Raw genomic sequence first — 22,611 nt, forward strand, 5'->3', positions numbered from 1 at the left:
AAATCCCTCCATGACAACAGATGAAGCCATCCCTGACTACTCCTCCTGAACTGCTTCAGTAAATACCCAAATTTCTCCTTACCTCTAATCCTAAAAATCGAAGATGATCATATGACTTCCTTTCTCCAAAAATTCTCAAAATTCCACCTTACAGACAGATTGCCATTCAAATTTCTTCTCCCAGTATTTGAAGTCCTTTAGAATATGATCTCTACTAACCTTTAGAGATCATCTCCTAAAACATCCCTCTCTTCAGCAGTGTTTATCATCACTGAATACAACCTAGATATTCCTCTCCCTAATGCCTTTGCTCAAATTATTCCCTTAAACTGAACACTCTTAGCTTTTTGAAGTCCTCCTGTTAGCCAGCTCAAGTCCCTTTTCCTTTAAGAAGTTATCCCAGAATCTTCCCAGGTAAAAAAATCTATCATTCATACTTTTCTTGAAATTTTGCAATTCTACTATGGCATTTGTTACAATATGCCTTTTATAGGAAGTGCCAAACTTTTCTATTTTTTGTGCATTCCTAGAAGGTAGAAGCCATATCATTTTACCACCATAATTCCCACACAGAGACTTGTAGCTAAGAAGAGCTCATGGAATAAACGTGAACCACTGAATAAAGAAATAAATGAGTGGATATTCTTCAACGGTTTTATTCTATTAATCATTGAACCCCAGGTTCCTTTTCCTGCTCTAGGGAACAATTTAATTTATGCTTCAGATTTCAAAATTATCTACACATAGCAACCCTTCTTTTTGTGTCTTAAGGCTTTGTGCTATTCTTGTTAGTTCCCCATTTGATAACTCCATTCAGATGAGAAATTCTGTTCTAGAATCTATTTCCGTACCCAGGCAAATGTGCCTCAGACTCAGGGTTCATCTCTGTGGAGTGAAAGTCTTCAATCTTGAGCAAAGCAAAGGCTGGCCAACATTTATGTATTTTAAACCTGTTGGACTGTGTTCATTTTCATTTGAGTGAGAGACACATTTAGAAACAACTGTGTGTCGGGAATCTAGTCATGATGGCAGAATAGATGGTCCCCAGTGTCACTTTCTTCCACAAATCAACTAATTTACAACTATAGAAAAGCAACAGCAGCCAAGCTGTCCCCTGAGGAGAGCTGGGACATGGGTGGGTGAGTTCAGCAGAGAGACTGAACATGTAGAGAAGGGTGCTGCTAGGGCTGGGACATTCCCCATGGGAATTGGGGGAGGAAGAGCAACAAACAGAGCACAGAGCAGCCTGGAGATGAGTGTACGAGGTGAGGGGCAGCATGAACACATGACAGAGACGATATTCAGACACTAGGACACTCAAGAACTCATGGTCACAGGCGTTTTGTTTTGTTTTTCCTATCACCACAAGCAAGATGAGTTTGTAGATAAAAAAAGCTAAGCAAAGAGAGAGACAGAACATGTCAGGAAACATCTTGATGTTAAAATGCTCTAGGGAATTTTTCAAATATCCAACATCTTCCATATGTTATGGAAATATCTTTCCTTCCCACCTAAGCATACTCGATAGCTTCAATAGGATACACTCTTGGATGAATTTAAAATGTCATTACCATTTGTAATCTTCACCTTTTCTTTTTTTAGCTTAACTTAAAATAAATACTTTATTAAGATTTCAGTAAAATTGTTTATAATAGTGAAATATTCAGAAAGGCTTTGGTACTCTGTGAGTTAGGACCACTGTCTAACTCTTTTCTACCTCTCTTGTTAAGTTAATGGTGGAAGTGTGAAGCACCTCATGTCATCTCCAAATAAACTCATAAGCCAGTGTTACTTAATATTAGTTAGTTGATCGGTTGGTCAGTGGCTCAAACAATGACTGAAAGATTATAATGTCTAAAGCACTGTAAGAACAGAACAATGACTAAGGCAGCCTGAGGTTGTGAGCCCTATAAAAACACTCACTCCTTAGAAGTTAATAAATAATAATAGAAAATCTGTTTACAACAGGTGACTATTTTGACATAGGAATCTTTCTTCATCTTCTACATTCTCTGAATTAAGAACTGGAGATAATGATAATTAATATAAATAATAACAAATGACGATAAAACCAGAGTAGCCTAGAAGAATATGTTAAAGTGCTTATTACTCAATGAAACATATTGTTTTGTTTGTTTCTGGCAGCTGGCTGGTCCAGGGATTGAACAAACCCTGGACCTTGGTGTTATCAGCATCAGACTCTAAGCAACTGAGCCAACTGGCCAGTCAAAAACATGTTAAATGACAGTCTTTTTGGAGTGCAGTCGTCTCCCCTTATCTGTAGGGGATACATTCCAAGACCCCCAGTGGATGACTGAAACCTCGGAGAGTACCAAACCCTATGAATATTATGTTCTTTCCTATATATACAGGCCTATGATAAAGTTTAATTTATAAATTAGACACAGTGAGAGAGAGATTAACAATTAATAATAAAATAAAACAATTATAACAATATACTGTAATAAAATGTGGTCTCTTTCTCACTCTTTCTCTCAAAATAATTATACTGTACTGCCAATAACTGAAACCATGAAAAGCAAAACTGAGGATAAGAGGGGACTACTGTACAAAAATTTAGGTGGGGACACTATTCTAAAGGTAATTTAAAATGTCACCATTTCTATGTCATTTTATCATCACAGTAGAAAATTTAAAAATCCTCCTAGGATGCACTAGCTAAAAATGCCTAAGACCAACGTGTAAATGATGAAAATAAACCTCCATTTTTAAAACAGTCATTCTTGCTCAGGTGGCAAGGTGTCATTTTTAGGCTTCCCTTGAAGTGCATTTTGATATGCTTTTATCTGTGTAAGCATTTCTTAGTGAGATAAGCAGGGACACGCACATTCATGATAAGGCTGTTCACATAGCCTCTCAGGAAGCCTCATCTAGACTCCCCAAACTTGAACAAAGTCCACGACGGACATAATACAGTACTACAGCTTCCAATTAATTTCTCTTAAGACTATTTTTTGCATGATTTCTCTTGGCCCAAATTGACATGCTTAATAAATTTGGGCTCTTACTAATTAGAATGGCAATGTTACCAACTCTAGATACCCAGAAATCTACTAAACAAATGTATTTTCATAAAATATATGTTATTCCACACATTTATTAAATACTTACATCCAATCAATAATATATGTCTTAAAAACAGACTAACAATCAAAATGTGTTTAGATTGGTATCTTCCAAAATGGTCTACCTCTGTTTGTGAAAAGAGATCCACTCTAAAACAGAAGAAACCGAGATAACACATACTCTAAAGCCAAAACCAACAGCAACAACAAAAAGACAACGGTGAGCATGGTTTTTGTGGAGCCCCAATTATTTGAAGATTGCCATAGTGCACTACATAATTTCCTGGTTAAAACGGAGTAAGCAACAGCCTCTGCTGTGGCTGGACCGAACTAGAAAAAGGGCCTATACATGTACAGGTATTTGCTATACTTCAGGATCAGCAACATATTCAGCTGTAGCTGCTTCTTTTGAGATGTGCTGATCAATACAAATATACCCGGGCATTTTTTAATTTCATCTGATTCAAAGGGAGAGTTTAGAAGGTCGCATGTTGGAGCACTTTGCATCTTGGTTATTACAAAATTAATGACCTGAGGCAATGAAGGCTTTGACGTCATGTAGAAAATATACATCCTCTCCTGAAGACTGCCTATCCACCTGTGCTCGACCCAAGCGAGGACAACACATCAGGATATTTGGAAAGTCTGAAATTGGTCTGACTTTCTATATTGTCTCTCTTTTCTGCTGCTTTCCAAGCTATTCCAAACTAAGGACTTCCTCTTATAGGACCATCTTGCAAGCAAAATTCGCTGTTGAGAGAAATAAGCCACAACCATACAAACTATATATATCAGCCATTCTGATTTCAAAAAATGCATTAAAACACACATCCAAGTTAGGAAAATTCTTTCTGTTGTCATGAAACATGATAACAAGTTCAATATTCAATTCTACAGTAGAGTATTTTTGGTCAACTTTGATCCCAGGATAAATTTAGCTGTTTAAAATCCTAGAAAATAGTGGCTTATGTGATAAATCTTTATTTGTAAGTTGGCCTATTAATTAAGTTAAATTACTTTATTTTTCCCCACCATTAGTTTTTATCAAATGCCTGGGCTGTTGAGATGATTTAGAATTTAAAATAAAACAGAAGAATGTTAATCCTTAATGCAGAATATGAAAGATTATCAAACATTGAGGTTAGATAGTTGACATTATATTTATGTACATTTCCCTTAATCTTCTAAAATGACAACTCCATCAATAGTTGCCCAGTTCACAGCAGGCATTCCAAATGCAATTTCAGGAGATTCAAGTTGAACTTACTAAAATACTCCTTCCCTCCCCCACCCCCCATTTTCCTGATCTCCTATTCAACATTTCTTGTCATAATATATATATACATAATTACATTAGACAATAATAGATGTTGTATCCCAAATATTAATAATCCAAAACAAGGTTAAATGCCAATATCAACCAAAAATGTCCTTATATTTGTCACATTTGCAAGAGTTAGGGAAGAGCCCTGGTTGACAGAGTTAAGTTCCTTGGCCAAAAAAGGTGTGTTTTGTTTTGTTTTGCTCAATTGACCACAGTTAATTCAGTAACCAATATTAACTGCAAATTAGCTATAATTTTTCAATATGAAAAATTGAAGATCACATACAAACCAAATTCATTTAATATTTTCTTTAGTATTTAATGTTTTCTAAGTAGCCATAGCATTTTTTATACAGAAATGAGACCAGAACTTTTGAAGGGAACTGGGATTTCGAAATGCAGATGGAGAAATAAAGAATGAGGGGAGTATAAATTAGAATCTGGTATGCTATGTACTACTTACCTTCAAAAGTCAAATAAAACTTTCCTCTGTCAAACCAAACGAGGGAAGGCTGTTCATTCTCTGTATGGCCAGGAGTTGAAGCGGGATGGGAAAGGTTAGGGAGAGGGAGAGAGAAGGACACAATGTGAGTTACAGAGCAGGACATTAACTCTCACTATGGGGAAGGGAGGAGGCACTGCATGCCATTAGCGTGCAGGAAAAAGGGAAGGCTGGCAATCTATGTTTTTGTTTTTTAGTTCAGGAGACAGAAAGCAAAAGCAAAGCTATGGAAGCCTAAAGGGATGGGCATGTGTTGCTGGTAGCTTGATACTTGGTGCTTGTGTGTATGGAGCAAAAGTCTTCCTGGCCATGCAGGGCATCAGCATATTTTAACTGCACTAATTTGGGCAACTGTCATTCAGCAATTGCTGTATCCATTCCATCTTCAATGTCATCCCCTTCTATGTTTCCAAAAAGATAAACTCGGAGTTATGGGCTGTATAAAACATTAGCTTAGGTTTTAAATAACAACAGCATTGCATATCAATTTCAAGTTCGTGGAAGATGTCATATATCTTTCGTCCCCTCCCCTGGAATCACCTTAGACATCCAGACACAAAACACCCTTTACCTATATACCAAAGAGAAAACAAGATTACTAATGGTGCTCTATTATTTTTCAAATTAAAAAGCAGTCATCGGACATACAATTCTGAGCAGCTAAATTATTCCTTCCTTTGAAAATTCACATAGTAATAGCATCTCACCTCTTTCAAATCTTTTCACTGAGAAACTGTCATGCAACCTGCTGCTTTTTTTTTAATAAGTTAACAAAAAAATTTCAGTGGCATGAGTTCCACAATGGATAGTAAATATACAGGGTGCATCTGAGAGGCACTGGACACTCATGAGGTGAGGAGCATGTCCATGAAGTTTACAGCATTCAGATGGATAATGGCTTGGAATTTTAAAATCTAGATATCTAGAGATCACTTGGCTAGCACCATACCTGCAGGCGTTTCACAGCGCCTTTCAAACGAGGGCAGTTTGTCATAAAAAACATCATCTTCTGACACTACAAACCAAAGAAACATAAACGAATGGAAAACAAAAACACAAATACAAATCCCAAATGAAATCCAGCAACACAATTTACTGACTGAAACACAGGAATGATTTTAATGGAAAAAAGTAACAAAACTTAAGACACTGGGATTATGATTAGGATATTAAAAAGGGATGTGCTTATTTAATGATATTCTATGAGAAGAAATTAAAATTTTAAAAAATGCCAGGTTTTAGCAGCTGTGAATTTGGCTAAAGTCAGCTCCAGGGAAGAAGTCACTCCCCACCTTCTCAGGGAGTTGTTGAAGGCACTATCATTAATAATTGACTTAGGCAAGTGTATTTCATTCCAACACAGTTCTCAAGTGGCCAGACATATGTCCATCAACAAGAACCTCCTGACAGAGCCTTGACAGCTCAACAGGATCACCCAGCATGCACCTTCCCCCACGGGGAAAGAAGAAGCTTTTAATGGGACCATAAAAAAGCAACAGTGTAAATCCAAGGTCCCTGCACGAACTATCTCATTCCGCCCTCATCAATATCCAAATTCAATTTGCCTGGCACCTGCCTTTGGTAGTTATGGACTGTTACTTTTGAAAAGCATTATCATAATTCCTTCTTTGGCTATGGTATCCAGCTGTGGCTAAATGTCTTTGTAAATTGGTCACAATATCATAAATTGATGCTCTGGACCATTTCAGCTTTTTACACAGTCTGTTTTCTCACCAACTAACAAATGCAAGTAATTAGGGTTTTTACTTTATGTGATTAAAATAAAAAGTATTAATGCCACAAGTCTTAAAGGCATTATTATAACTTTAATAGAAAATTGAATAAAATATGTACAAAGACCAGGAAGGGAGAGTTGTATCTATAATGAAGACAAGATAAGAAAATGGATGAGGGTAGGAAAGATATTCCATTAACAATAATATTCCTTGGAAAATATTCTATACACTTGCCTCCTAGACTAGAGGAGTAAGGCAGGGAAACTACTTTTTTTGTCAGTTCTTAAGGTTCTAGAATATCGCCTGTCAATCACAGTTTTTATTACAACATGTGGCTTTCTAGGTGGCTAGAACAAGTTAATGTGACTCCTGTAATATCTGTGAGAGTATAGGAAACGGCCTTCCAACAAAATAGCATGAGGGGAAAAAAAAGGACTAAAAAAAAGGTGGAAATTTTTTTCTTGGGATATGGAATATTCACCTTCAAAGGTCTCCTTTTTTGGGTGCAGAATAATTGGCACTAATACCAGTATTTTCTTAGAAAGCTTATAGAATTTATAATTGCTATCCAGCTTGGAGAGACAAAGTCTTAGAGGCAATATTTTACATTTTAGATGCTATGGTTTCATTACTGAGTACAAATCATTTTTGCTCAAAGTTCTGGAACAAAGAGAGCATCAAAATCCATCTGATGCTCCCTTGGATGCCCATAAATAATTACTTTTTATTCATTACAGATTCCTGGGATGTTAAAGGTGCAATTTAAGATGCATAATTACCAATGAAGAAATACAATTGACAGTGAAGAAAAATTGTCTTTATGGTGATCTTTTTGCAATGTGGTTCCAAGGAAGACTTTGCAAACATCTAAAAAAACTACTACAACCATAGAAATAAACAAGTAATGAATATGGATATTATAACTCCCATTATCTCTAAATGTTATCTCTTTATCTTGAAATGCTTAGGAGTTTGTTTCTTGTAATAGAATACCTTTAAACATTTTCTCTACCCCCATAAAATTAATAGGATTTTCCCCGAAATCATATAGTGTAGGTCCTGTGAGTTTTCTAGTGCAAAAGTAGTTTAACTGTATTTCATTAATTCTAAGACGTGAAATTTTCCACATTCTAACCTGTCTAAAATTGGAATGGGTTTTTTAATTAATGTGATGAGAAAGTGTTGTTTCTTGGCTCAATTGGCAGCTTTTCCCCTTTCTTAGTCATGTATAAAATAATAGTGCATTTTTTAATTGAAGTCGTGTTTAATTCAATAACATACATTTGTGTAGGAGCTTTTCATTATTTGAGTGTGACAATATACAGAAAGTCCTGTTTTCAGGTGCGGCATGAGATTTACTAATTTATAATCACAACTATCATGAAAAATTTCATACCCAAAGTCCATTAAGGTTATTTTCTTATGGGAATTGTTGTGTAGAAAGTTATTACACGCTCTTAAAAATTTAGTTCTTGAGCTGCTTTAAATTTGGCTTATTGGTTCTCACTATGCTGTAAGTGCCATGGATATGTCAAAAAAGTATTGTGGTGGTGGGAGAGAAATGTCAAGCCATCAACTTCAGGGAGTTTGCTGCTAAATTCTCTATCTCCTCCAAGCCATTTGACTACATTAAGTTGGTGTTCCAAGTCAGTCATGGTTAGGTCCCTTGGTGTTGAACAGCCCAAAGCAGATCTTCTCCAGAAAAAGAGTCAGTCATTTGACAGTGGATTTACTTCAGAGGAAAGTGGCTGTGAGGTGACCCACAGGAGGAGGAAATAAAAAACAGGAAGGTGAGGAATTCAGCTAGAAGATGAAAACCAGATAAAAATAACAGAACCAAACAGACTAAATTAGTATGCTCCTCTGCAATGAAGCAATGGGACTATCCTCTTATGTGGCTTCTTTTTTTTTTTTTTTTTAACTCCTCTGGGTTTCATCTTGAAAGAACACATACTCGATGTGTTAGGAATCAAAGTTGCTGGCCAGGATTGGAGATGGCTGCAGCAGGGAGTATAGAAACTCATTGTACAAAACATGGACATAGTTCAAATTCCCTGCATGTGCAATTTTCTCTATGAATCACAGTGAGGTTTAAGAACATATTAGATGGTTCATCTGAGGTGACTTGGGGTCCACTTTCTGAGTGACAGTTCACTCTTACTTTCCTCTCTGACCAACAAGGCAAATCACACGGAGTGACTGGAACAAATAATTTTGAGGAAAAAACAAAACAAAAAACAAGAGCAGGAGTGAGGGGAATGGCTGTAACAATCAAGGAGTATTAAAGAAATAATTGAAAAAATAAAGTTGGGATGTTACAAAGCAAAACAAAACAGATAGAGATGAGCTAATAGGCATTAAAAGATGGGAAGCCCCAACTTGTCCCCACTGACGATGCAGACAAGAAGTAGACTTGGCTGTATTAATAATGTTAAATATCTGTGTGTTAATCAATCACACAAAATTGGATAACTGGCTATATATTTTCACCAAATTTGAAGGGTTCTTTTGCGATGGTGTTATTAAAAATATAGAGTGTGTGATATAGATAAAATTCCCTTAAGGGGCCATAAGAGGCACACTTTTAACTTATTTTCCTGGGAAAATGGGCATTTCTTCTCCAGAAGAGCTTTGGGCTTTGATGAAGTTACTTCTCACATGGGCAACTCTGCAGTGTGCTCTTCCATATGTAGCAGCAGGAATTTATTTAGTTTTGGTTAATGATTCTCCCAAGCAAGCAGGATGGAATCGTTGGTTTATAATATGGAAGAATTGGAGGGTTGTTCAGACAATAAAGGAAGACAATGAGGAAAGGGGGCTGCAGGGGAAAAATGGAATGGGAAAGCCCAGGTCAGAGACACCATGCTATGATGGGAGAGGCAGCAGGAGCTTATGAGAGGTGGGAAAAGAGACCAGCCTTGAGAAGAGGGAAGACACTCCAGGCAAAATGAGGCATTTAAACCTGGGAAAACCATCAGCTGAGTAGCCACTCTCAACTCTTCACTTTTCATCACAGCGCAAGGGAGGAGGCACAAAGGCATTTACTGAAAATGCCCGCAATGGCTTATTTCTCTGGGAAAATTGACCACGCACAACTCAACAGCACTAGAAAAAATGTCAAAGAGTTTGCTCAAGTCCCACAGTGCCAATGTTTATACCATTTGTCAACATAAGGACAACCAAAAAATGATGAAGAAATGAAAGCTCCAAGAAAACCAAAGTTCTAAATTTTGCGACTTCTGAAGTGGTACACGGTTGGACTTTAAAGAAACATTTCCCCTAAAATGAGACTGTTTTTATTATAAGAAATAATATTTAAATTACAGGACCTTCCTCGATGATTTCTTCTTTACTTTTCCAAATAGCTCTGTATGGAGTAGCATAAAAAAGAATTCCTGCAAAACACAGGTGTTCATGTTCTTTCATTTGTTTATTTGCTTAGGTATATAGCACTTTGCCTCTTTTGCTGAAAAGGTGCTTTTAAAAGAAGAATCAAGTGATAGTAGCAAACACACAGCAAAATAATTTCGACCAGAAACACAGGGCCTTGGGGATTACAGATCATAAAAAATAGCCAGTCAAAACCACAAATGGATTAAAAGAGAGGAGATAATTTTTACCAACTGTGGGAGTGGTAGCTGCACTCAAGGAATTGGTTGACGATATTGAAGAAGTGCTTTCAGCCCGGGCTAAGGGTGCTATCGGAGGAGGGCTGGAAGAATGTATGGGAGGGCTAAAAGGTCTGGACTGTAGGGAGAAGAAAAGAGATGAAAAGTTAGATACACAAGTGGTAGTATTTTTTCCCCATAATTTTAATGTCTCTCAGCCCTGGATTTGACAAATCAGCTTCTTAAAGGAGTACAGATGACACTTTTTTTACACCGAAATTGATTGTATCTATATACAGGAGCTTATGGAGTGGAGCTGGAGAAACCGCAAGCCATAAAATGCTAAACTCAATAAGAACATTAGACTTAGAGAACCTGGGATTTGTGACATGGTCAACAGGTCTATTTCAGGACTATGTGCTCAAATGCCCTCGGGGACTAAGAAGGTAACACAATGTGAAAGCTCATACTCATCCAAAGACATCTAAGTACAAAATACTTTACTGTGCAGCCAAGCCAAATAATATGGACATTATCAGTTGTGACTCCTGTGTGCAGTTGCCAAAAAAATTTACCTCTGAAACAAGTCTCTTAATTGTTCACACAGAATCTTTTCCACTCCTCAGCCTTAAAACACAATGCAAGAAACTTCTGTAACAACTCATCAGGCTATCACTCTTTATATTCACATAGTGTGCCTATCACCAATAACCTATCTGTATTCTGGGGTCAGAAATCAGGACTTGCCCTCTCTTGGAGTTTTCCACAATCAAATATTGTGAAAGGAAACACCTTTCTTTCTAAAGGATTTAGCACAACTGCACATTACTTTCTTCACTTGTATCCAACCACTGTAGCAGAGCTGAGGGCCCAGGCATCCTATCCCAATCATTTCAACTTGGCTTGAAAGATGGTAGAGATTCGAGGAGGGTTGAAATATACAACCACACCGCAGTGACCGTCTTTCAGATGCCACCTGTAAGGGGAGTCTATACAAGTGTTCTAATGCTTAGACTGAAGTGATATGTCCTGTGTTAAGGCATTTTGAGCTTGTCTGTCATTCTCACCATCTGTTTCTGAGCAAGTCAGGGCACAGGGGAACATACCACATCTCCGACTCCAGGCTTTCCTGGTGGTAGCTTTGGCCGGGATGGAGGCCTGGGAGGAGGTGGAGGTGGAGTAGTACTGCGGCGAGGAACCAAAGGAGTGGCTGGTCGAGCAGGGGATGATGCACCTGAAAAACAAGCTGGTATTAAAAATGGCTGGAAACACAGGTGGCCAAAGCGCTCTCATCACAATGCATTGCCAGTTCCAGACACTTTTTTCCCACCTTGGCACTTACTATGCTAAACACGCGCAGCATTTTTTTTTTCTTTTTTTCTTTTTTCAGTAAAGAAAAAAAAATCCTAAGTTGAACTATGGTTGATGGCAAAAGCTGAAGCTCACTGCCTTTTGTTGTCATGTGACAACAGTGAAAGGTAAATCCTTTTATTACTCTGTGTCAGAAGGTAAATTCTTAAGACTGGGTGGCAAGTGCCTTCCATTTCGTTCACGAACGCACCAAGCTCATGATAAATTCTCGTGCTTTTGGCATATAGTCAGAATTTATGTACAAGGTGAAAAGGGAGGTTAGAACTTGAAGGAAGATGAATTATTTTTCCACATTAGATTTTTCTTTTTAAAATATGAATAAGAGAATTATATTTTTGACTTTGTATCAAAATGAGTGCTAATTTTATCAATGTACCCAAACACTTGATGGTAAGCAAAGGACAAAATACAAGAAAATAAATTAGATGTTGCATGAGTACTTTGTATTTATGTGATCTTAATAACAGAAACACATTGAATTTAGAGGACTTTATTTTGTGAAGGAGGCTGCTTAGGAATCAGTCAACATAGAGTTTGCCCATGATGGTTTTTGTGATGATCTTTGAAAGAAACGTGGATTTACTTTTCTGGCTGTCAATGACAAGCATGTGAAACACTGAAGACACACAGAGGCCAGCATGCACACCAATCAGCACACCGGTGGGGTCTCAGGAATCAGGGGCCTACCTTTAGTCATATGTCTGGAATACATTGGAAAACTACTTGGCTAAAAACTTTAAGTCAAATTGATATTGAAACAGTTCGTGTTCAGAAAAGTTCCAACTACTCCCAAAGCTTTTGTCACTTTAGTTAGAAGCACAGGTTACCAAATTATCTCAAGAAAATTCTAAGAAATCCTGGTCTAGGAAAGTACCCACATTCTACCCCAGACCCCATTCCCCCTGCAACCTCCCCCAACATATCACAAAATTGTGGTCATAGAAGAGTCCTAGACCAGCATCTCAGTCTCCAGATTTTCAGATTCTCAAAGAGCTTTGAAGTTGAACAGCAAAACTTACCATTTAAGAATCTGCTCTCATCTTAGGAGCGTCCCTGGTGTATACCTTGATTCTCTTATTTAAACAATGTGAAATGTTGAGTGTGTTTCTCTGTGCTGGTTATTCTAAGTGTAATCACATTAGTGTGAAACCCTTCTAATTATTACCATCTCTCCCTCCCTCACTTCACCTGCCTCCACTGCTGCTATTTACTGTATTCTTACTTTTTATTTATTGGGCCACAGGGTCTGTGCTAGGCATTTTACATGTATTATCCCTCTGATAAGTTTTGGAAGTAGGTATAGTATCTCAATGAAAACTGAAGGTCGGAGATATTCAGTAATTTGTCTAAGATCACACTGCTCAAATGGTGGATGTAACTCCAAACTCCAAGCTCTTAACTGCAATTTCTTGTAGCTTTAAATAGTCTATGGAGCCCCACATTTTGCAGAAAGTCTGCTCTTATTTTTGCATGTTTGGCTTACACACATCTCTCTCAATATAACTGTTCCCAGTCTTTGGCTAATCTTCTCTTCTAAAGAAAAGAACAAAACAGGGCATGTTTTGACAGGCCCCACTACAAAGTTTTCTTTTGACTATTACGTTAGTAGTTTTACACCCAGGATGTCTTCAGAAGACACAAGTAACAGCACAGAGATGGGAAATAAACTTTACAACAGCGATGTCTTTGTCAGGAAATTTCATGAGGCATTTTTTTGTGGGGGTGAGGGGAGAGGTTCTATTCAGCTTTGGGAAAACCATGCCATAGAAATGGTCCAAAATGTCTACTCATGGGTCTACTTCCAAGAAATAGTCTTCTTAATTAATCCCGTGAAGAGGTCATTTATTTATCTTTTTCCTATATGTTCTAGAAAAGAAATTTTAAAAACCTCTTTTGGTAATGCTCGGGAAAGTACTAAGGAATTGGCATCAGGCAGGTGGAATATTCAAAAATTCAATATCCCATGGGGGTGGGGGTTATGGGGGCCGTGGAGGCAGCTGGGGAGAAATGGTAAAGGTACAGGCCGTGGAATCCAACAGATCTGGGGCAGATCCTGGCTCTGCTACTTATTAGCTTTGTGACCATGGCCAAGTTACCTCTTTGAGCTTCAGTTTCCTTATCTGCAAGATGAGACTAATACAGGCCGGCCCGTGGCTCACTCGGTAGAGTGCGGTGCTGATAACACCAAGGCCACGGGTTCGGATCCTATATAGGGATGGCCGGTTTGCTCACTGGCTGAACGTGGTGCTGACAACACCAAGCCAAGGGTTGAGATCCCCTTACCGGTCATCTTTTTTTTTTTTTTTAAAAAAAGATGAGACTAATACAACGTGATGTTGTAGGGAAAACTGGACAATCTTTCCCAAATTATGTTTCTTAGAACACAATTATACCATTTCTATGAAAACATTATTCAATATTTATGCAAATGATTATATACTATGTTTCTTTTTTTGATGACCAGCACATTAAAAGCCCTAACACAGCCCCATCCAGTAAAGCTTTCTGCAATAATGAAAATGTTCTAGAACAGTACTGTCTAATAAGATAGCCACTGGCCACATGTGGCCATTGAGCACCTGAATTGTGGCTACTGTATTTAAATAACTGACTTTAATTAAAATTAAAATACCCATATGTGGCTAGCAACTCCTGTATCGGACATCACTGGTCTAAAAAACTTGTAGCTAGAAAATGTATTTGATTAATTCAGTTCCAGGTAGCTCAACCTTATTTGTTTATGAATATATGTATGTGTTTGTGCGTAACATCTTTTAATATTGCTTTAGTTTCCCAATTTGGAAAATATTATACTGAACATTCTTTCTTTACTAACTCCTCTCTTTCGATGGCCTCAAAACTTGCTGCAGGCCATTAAAACTCTTTTTACCTCCTGTCCCCTGGCACACAATCTACATGGGAGAAGAGACAGCCTTTGCCAAGAATCTGCGTCTGCGTTCCAATTAAACAACGTTCTGGCCAAAGTAGGTATTTATAACATTTTGCCATAAGGAAATCAAAGTTCTTGGAGGAATTCTTAACTTCCAACTGTTTTCAACAGCAGGTAACTCTTCTGATTCACAAGGCTATAAGTACTGTGTATACTTGGTCAGTGACAGTCACTTTGCTTGCTGTGAATGAAATTTAAAAAGTGAGGATAAGGGTACCCTATTAAATATAGTTTGAGAAGTACAGGAAAAATTAGTCCCATCAGGCTAAGTTTTATGAAAAGCAGGTAATGAGGAGCATTGATAATCTTTAAAACATGAGGCCATATCCTATTGTTTCAACCCTAAATTTACATTTCTGACAGTTTCTGTCTATTCCGTCAATAAAAGATTTAGCAGCAAATAAACTAGGACTTAAGAAGATAACGGTGAAAGTTTAATTTATTCATGAATTTCATTGGCCAGTTCAATCATCCACATGGAAATCCAATCCTTTAATATCATCAGCAAAGTATAGCTTTTTAAGCCAGCTCAATTATTAAGAATCAGTAGTCCTTACCAGTAACATTTTAAAATAATTTCAAATAAGGAATGGAAACTACACATTAAAATAACAAGGAAACTCTCAAAGATTCCCGAAAGAAAACCCAAACTCCTCTCTTCTTCATTAGATTAATGGTCAATTCAATTTAACAAATATCTCCCAGAGCCTAGGGAAAGGTGATGGAGGGAACAGGTGAATAACAGAGCCACCCTGCCCTCCCCACCTTCAATGAAGATTGAAGGTGTTTACTGTGCGGAGAGCAATGTGGTCCGTCACCGGAGGGAGGGAAGTGGGTATTTCTTTCAGGAGACTGAGAGCCTGGCCTAGGAGAGAGCAACACAGAAAACAACAGAAGCACACCCCTCTTTTACAAAGGAAAGGAAGCTTCTTTGGGCTTGCGGTCTAAAAGCTTTCCATAGGGGCCCTTTTTATCTTTACAGGTAAGGAGCCTGTATCCCCCAGAAGACCTGAAAAAGCAATAGAGAGATGGAGGTGAGTGCTCTTACCCTCTAGGATTAGAGAGAGGAGAACAGAGGAGTACATTTTGAGGAAGATTTTGGTGATCTTGTTGATGACACTGTGCATGCAGGATAGGTGGGTGTCAGTGGCCAAATAAGTTTGGGATATTTTGTGATCAGATCTTACAAGAGTTCCTGGAAAGCACAGCAGTTAAGAACACAGGCTCAGGATCAGACACACCTGAGTGTGAATCCCAAGTCTATCACCTTCAGCTCTGTAAATTTGGGCGAATTACTTGATGTCTCTGAGCCTTAGTTTTCCCATCTGTAAAATGGGGAAAATAGCAGTATCCAGCACATGGGGTTGTTGTGAGGATGAAGTAATGTGCATAAAGCATTTAGCATGATGCTCAGGACAAGAAACTAGTTGTTGCTGTTATTGGCAAAATAAAGGCTCCCAAATGCCTTATGGTAAAGAAACTTGCTGATTTTGTTGAACGCAGTGTTTCCCAAACTTACTGAATATCGAATAGTTTTCCTTTTAGAGGGGAGAAGGGCTGGGGGCACACCTGATGAAATAAAACTTTGATTTTGTGTGCTGTACGGGTGAACCCCCAGCCCTCTCCTTGACCGTCTTGGATGCTCTCACTTTAAAGCACAAAGAAATTTGCAAACAGAGAGCAAGCACTGAAGGACACTCCATTGAAAGAGGCAACAAGAATGACTGAATATTAGAATAGAGACAAATGCCTTCCCTTTCTGTCTCTTATTAGATTGAAATACCTCACATTTGGTTGCCTCTTTCAAAGTGAATGAAAAACAAATAGCACATGGCACCCCCTGGAAGGTGCTTAAACTGAACCCACATACACAGGAGGGAAGGCACTGGAGGATCTCACCAGACAAATTTAAGCATAGTGGAATAAATGACATGGAAAAAGATGCATTTGAAAAATATACTAATTTTCTTTTCTTTTTTTTTTTGGTATGCATAGCAGGTGTCTTTTCATAATTACCCTTTCATAATTAGAAAACAAAATGAAGCTTCAAATAAGAAAAACCAAAAAATCAAATGCAATATCAGAATTTGCATAGAGGGTCCCCAAAAGTACATTTCTGGTAGAGTTTTCTGTCACCTGTCACCATACTTAGAGTAGAACTCATAACCTGATGTACATGTCAAATGGTGAGATCTGAGAGCAGTTTTGTCTTCAGTGGCAGCTCGATTAGGTTGTGATGCAATAAATCACCCTGTTTCTGCTGTTTCGTAAATTCTCCTTTTGAAACCCTACTTCTTTTTTTGCTGAACAAATTAGAGGGGTTAACATGTTTCTCCCCCCACCAAAAAAAAAAAGAAGAAGAAGAAGAAAGAAAAATTTAAAAAAGGAAAAAGAAATAGGAAAAATCCCCACATTGACCTATAAAACCTAGAGCCCTTGTGGAAGCATCTGACGAGATCAGATATTTAACATGAAACCCATTGTAAAATCTCTTTGTAGAAATTTCTTGAATTTCAAATAATGACATCACCATTTTCTTTAACAATCTACACCGCCTAACTGCAGGATGGAGGGCAGGGCACTCCTAAGGGCTGGCAGTGCAAGGCAGAACGCATCCACAGACTTGGACTATGACTGCAAGCACTGCATGGACTAGGACATGCCACAGGGCCACAGGACACCCGGCCAGAGGAGGAATGGCTGAAGCTCTAAAGCCAAATGCCAGGCAGGAGGAGGGTGTTGCTCACACTGCAGCAGCCACGGCCATTCCCCGTCACACGAAGCACACTGAAACAATAACACGTACCACTGGTGGTCCCCGTACCACTGCCCGAGCCAGGTCCAGGGGACGAAACCACAGTCCTGTAGGTAGGTGGTGGTGGGGGAGGTGGAGTTGCTCTCTGTCCCAACCCAAAATCTTTAGGAGATGAGATTGTTTCTAAGTAATCATCTTTAATGAAGTTCTGCTCAGCGACTTTCTTCTGGACTTCTTCTAACTTGAGCGGAGATGGTACATTGCGAGGAGGCCCTGGAGGCCCTGGGGGGCCCAAGGGGACCAGGGGGCCAGGAAGACCTGGAGCTGGGGACTCAGCTGTGTTGTCTGATGCAGCTGGTGGGGACACCACCTTTTCCCTTGGAGTCAACTCTGGAGTAACATGTTCCGGGGACGTATCAGAAAAATGGACCCACTTTTCTTCAGCATTAACAGCAACAGACTTGGGGGACAGCACTGGGCCAAAAATGCTGTCCAAGTCATTGATTGATGGTAGTTTTTCAATTTTGACCTCTGTGGCTGACTGGTCATTTCCTGTGGTTAAAGTAGTTGGTTTTAAACTTTAGTTGATTTTGTTAATATTATTTGTGTGAGGGGGTGGGGGGGTGAGGCAAAGCCTGGTAGATATACTGCCTTGTGAGGTGTCTCAGTGGGCATATTTCATGGTGTAAAAATATCTTTATTGGATGAGGAGCTGAAGGTGAGGGGAGCGGTCCCCACCTCGGTGAAGAAAGCATCATCTTTCTATGCTATTGTTGACTCTTTTGCCAGGGGACTGCTGTCAGCTCCTGTTACCATCATTTAACATGCTGAGCATGACACTGCATTCACAGGCTGCTAACAAGTATATCAAGTGTGATCATTTTGAGAAGGCAGGGTTAGGTTCACAGAGAAGTACAGGCTCTGGAACTGCAAATTCCAAAAGGGAGGTCACTTTTGAAAGTCTGGCCTACTGAAATACACACAACACAATATAAAAATAATTGATAACTGAAATCACCCTCATTTTGTAAAGATTGTCTACTCTGGTATATTAAACGAAAATGTTTGGTGAAACTAGTTATAATTAGTTTAAAAATGATGAAATTATATTTAACTGTACGAGTATATCATCTACCTTAAATATACCAGAAACACAGTACAACGATTATTTAAAAGAAATATGCCCACACAGATATTTACAAACACACACAAACATACCCCACACACAACACACATGTAGGTTATTGAGAAGGTGTTTGCTGCCTATTAGAACTGTTACATATATACCTGTTTAATAGGAAAGAAAATATAAAAAAAACCATCTTTATGATTTCTTTTCTCATCAAGTCTAACTTGTTAACATCATATAGGCATAACTGCGATATATATCTATCTGAAGTCATAATACAGAAAAGTCTGTTTTGCTTAACCATTGGCATCAGCTATTCCTTTTAATTTATATCAATAAGAGAAAAAATTAAAACTGAGGAATTTAAAAAAATTAAAACTGAGAAGCTGTACATTTTTTACACTAAGGCTATTTAAATTAGAAATTGTTACCTAAATAACTGCAAGGTATGAGCAGAAGCCACTTTACCTTCAAATAACTCTTGGGCTATCAGAACTGGCTTAGTATTTCCATATTTCTAGTTTGAAAGGAATTAACTTTCAAGGCTCCAAGGCTACAGATAAAATGTGGTGGCATTTTGCAAGACCCACAGTATTTATAATTTTGTCACTGGTAGGTTTATTTATAGCTAACATAATTTATGGAAATACAAGGGGCCAAAATGGCTTGCACTTGCAAACACCTTTACTTATGAGACTCTGGATGACTCTCTACTGGGTTTGAGTCCATATAAATTTCATAAACGACTATGTCTTGCTTTCACTTTTGTTGATGAATACCCTGCTCTGTACCTAGCAAACTCATCAGGCTGCATAAATAGCACAGGATGCTGCTGCCATAAAATTCCAAAGGTGATCAAGAAACCACATTCTAAGGGCCCAGACACATGAAATGACTATTACTACTTTGGATTTGCTAGTCAAATAAGATTTGGCAGATTATATATTATATGAATCTGTACTATTGATTCTAATAAAAGGTAAAGATGTGCCTTAGGAATTATCTGTCTAAAGGCATGTGGCAACGTTTTACCATATTTCATAATCTTTACACATCTCTTTGCCATGGGATAATAAATACCTGAATGACTACTGGAAAAAAAAAAATTCCCCACCATTAAAATGCTGAACAACATGGGAGCCATTTTATGTCTTCATAGACTACACAGTTTTAGTTCTAGCACAAGTTCCACTGATTCTTGGAAAAATACAACTGAGTGGTCAATTAATCAGTTTTCATATTGAGATTTTTTTCTTTCATTTTACAAGCAAATGTGGCCCTCATTCAACAAAATTATTTCAAAGAAAAATTAATTGAAATTATTTTCGTGTGTGTGAAACCTGGGAGTGGTGCTTTAAAATATGTCTGCACAATAAATCATAATGGAAATAAAATGAAATACCAACATTGTGATGTTTTAGTGTAGCCTACAGTTTTCAACACATGAAGGGCATGTTGAGGTCCGGGGCCACTGCTGTGTTCACCACATCATCCCAGAACAGAAAAACTAGGTCTTACCTGGTCCAACTGTTAAGGGGGAGCCTGTTCGGGGTGGGGTGGCTGGTACATTTTTTGGAGGCAGTGGTGGAGGTGCTGCAGAGATGAGAAGTCAACATTGTTGATCACGTTCTTCCTAAGTCACACAATAAACTGTAGGTAAGCAGTATTTGGGCTTTCATTCATATACCTGCTATTGGAAATGGAATAGCCACAATGGTTTAAATATTGTTAAGTTCAAAGCAGCCAAAGGACCGAAGCAGGACCCATTTAGATTCTTCCATTTTATGAAAATAAGAGTTTGTCAAAAGAATGTCAGATAAAAACAATAATGCCCCCCATTTTATTCATTCAAATATTAGTCAACAGACCTCAAGTGTCAACTAAATCCCAACTAGGAACTAGGATATAGGGTTGAATAAAAACAGCCTCTGCCCTCAAAGAATTTAGGACTAAATAAATGAATATCAAGTTAACAGACAATTATAATGCAGGGTGTGATAATGGACATGATAAGTGGTTGGTTGGGTGAGGGGTTGTTAATCTAGTCAGGATAATATTGTTTGAATTGAGTCTGGAAAGATTTCTCAAAGTTATATGTCTTAAATTTTAGTTTATTTTTGAAAGTGGGAAACAAAATGACTTGAATCAAGGAAGAATGAACAGATTCGTTTGGTAGAAATTAGAGTCAAACAAAATCCTGGGATATAAATATAGTATTATAGCCCCTACCAAGAGATGGCTTGTCACTATGTGGGCAAACTTAGAAATTACTGTTTCAACATGTACATTTTTTTCCTTCTTTCTGTAAATATATGTTTTCTTGTCACTGACCATATTTGGTAGATTCAAAGTGTTCACACTAATTTTATAAACCATCCCAAACTTCAGTTGTGAACCTGAATGTGATCCAATCCTTCATAATCTAAAAGTAGAGTGAATCAGGTGGGCATGTAGCTGGAGAGATCTTGCCAGTACCCTCTACCTACATACTTTAGGAAGAGCCTCTTTCTTTCATTCCTTCCTCCCCCATGTCCTCCGCCCCACTTTATTTATTTATTTTTAGACAGCATCCTGTTCTTCCATACAATAAGCATGAATAACAGCTCTAATCCTAAAACCTGGGAATATGTGGTTCTTAATCTCAGTTATGAGCTTCTAAAAACTACACATCAAGTGGATAATATTTCCATACAGAAGATAAGAATCAGTCAGGGGCTCTGCTCCTGATTAAGGATCTGGATAGTTTAGATTTGCAAAAAAGGCTTTTCAAGGAGGTTAGAACTTTTTCACTGGTTTCATGGAGAAAGATTCAAAATCACACCACTGTGGTTCGAATCCTTTCAAAATACATTTTTCAAAGCTCAGAAGTTTAAAAAAAGTCATTGATGATGCTGTTTTTCCTATCCTGTTTTACTGAGGAAAAAATTCTTGGAAAGGCTGGATCACATGGATTTATAGTGATAATATTCCCAACAAATTATCTCATAGCCTTTGATTATGAATCCCCTTGGTTAATCCCTATTACCATTTTTAGGCACTCAAAAGCAGAGCCCTGGGGATGCTGAAATGGAAAAAGTCTTAGTTGGTCTGCCATGTGAGCCTCAAGGAGTAAAATTACCCTACATATTCCCGCTCCCCCCAAACCTTTTTCTCACATTCAATCCTTCCATGGGTATTTTAAGGAGTGCCTCCCATATGCATGCTTGGTGTAGGCAGCCTACCGAAAGGAGAATTCAATAAATCCATCAAGCAGGTGTCTTGACTAAATGAGCAATCCATTTAGTCCAAATAGTCCAACCCACAGAAGGTGAAGAGCTATGAAGATTTTCAGGATCTCCTTCCCAGTCATCTACAGGTGGGTGGGGATGGGCGGGGCATGCTGAAATAAGCAGAGCTGATAGCTGCTTTGACATAAATTTGCCCTGGTCTCTGTCTCAGCTTCTCTGTACCATATAGACTCATTTCTCTTGCTCTCCAGTTGACACTCTTTCCTCTCAATGTGTCCTTTCTGTCCTATGCAGCCTTAGTTGTTCTGGAGCACTAGCAGAGAGCGTATATGACTTGCTCACTCACCTCTGTGTTATGTGATAACCCAGTGCCTAGAACTGGGCTCTGTGCGTCCTCTAGCTCACTTGCTTCTCACTCTTACACATACATATTGAATGAATGAATGAATGAGTGAGCACGTGGGATATTGGAAGAGGCTATGGTTCAAGGTTAATTTCCATTTTACTTTATTTTCTTATTTTACTCCTATCTTGACAATCTGTCCTGTCCCCTTTGAAGCCTGTTAGAATAACATCTCTTCTTAATATTATACAGTTCAAGTGTTGCTTACGTAGACTTTCTAAGAGTTACCTAATTTCATTGTGCAGACAGACGGTAAAATGAGTCACTTATTTTTCCAGACAGAGCAGACACATAACTTACTTCCAGTGGGAAAAGGCCTTGTTAACTTTGGCGACTCCAGGCTTGGATTAATTGGTTGGCCTGGACCCCATATCTCAGGCTGATCTAAAAGAACTGGAAACATAAAAATAAAATTTCTCAGGGTGAGTTCAAAAAAGAACCCTCCCCCCCCCCCCCCCTTTTTCACTTAAAACCCCAAATTTTTTTTTTTTTTTTTTTTTTTTTTTTTTTTTTTTTTTTT

At 38.2% G+C, this 22,611-nt stretch overlaps 1 protein-coding gene across 18 annotated transcripts in view; it reads right to left on the reverse strand.

Annotated features, from left to right (window-relative positions):
* Positions 1-22,611, reverse strand: part of SGIP1 (SH3-domain GRB2-like (endophilin) interacting protein 1) — a 203,456-nt gene that overhangs the window by 40,747 nt on the left and 140,098 nt on the right. For 5 of the 18 annotated variants that reach the window (XM_008569015.1, XM_008569019.1, XM_008569012.1 and 2 more), the window contains 6 exons: positions 22,392-22,484; positions 19,980-20,054; positions 17,384-17,884; positions 11,363-11,490; positions 10,269-10,395; positions 5,862-5,927 (listed from right to left, as the gene is read on the reverse strand). In XM_008569015.1, the coding sequence (XP_008567237.1) occupies positions 5,862-5,927; positions 10,269-10,395; positions 11,363-11,490; positions 17,384-17,884; positions 19,980-20,054; positions 22,392-22,484 (990 nt within the window). Of the gene's footprint in view, positions 1-4,873; positions 4,934-5,861; positions 5,928-10,268; positions 10,396-11,362; positions 11,491-17,383; positions 17,885-19,979; positions 20,055-22,391; positions 22,485-22,611 lie in introns of all 18 variants that reach the window. The other 13 variants (XM_008569028.1, XM_008569026.1, XM_008569023.1 and 10 more) reach the window with 5 other exon arrangements.

This window comes from Galeopterus variegatus, unplaced genomic scaffold (genome assembly GCF_000696425.1).
Source record: "Galeopterus variegatus unplaced genomic scaffold, G_variegatus-3.0.2 Scaffold458, whole genome shotgun sequence".
In the NCBI taxonomy this organism is placed as follows: domain Eukaryota; kingdom Metazoa; phylum Chordata; class Mammalia; order Dermoptera; family Cynocephalidae; genus Galeopterus; species Galeopterus variegatus.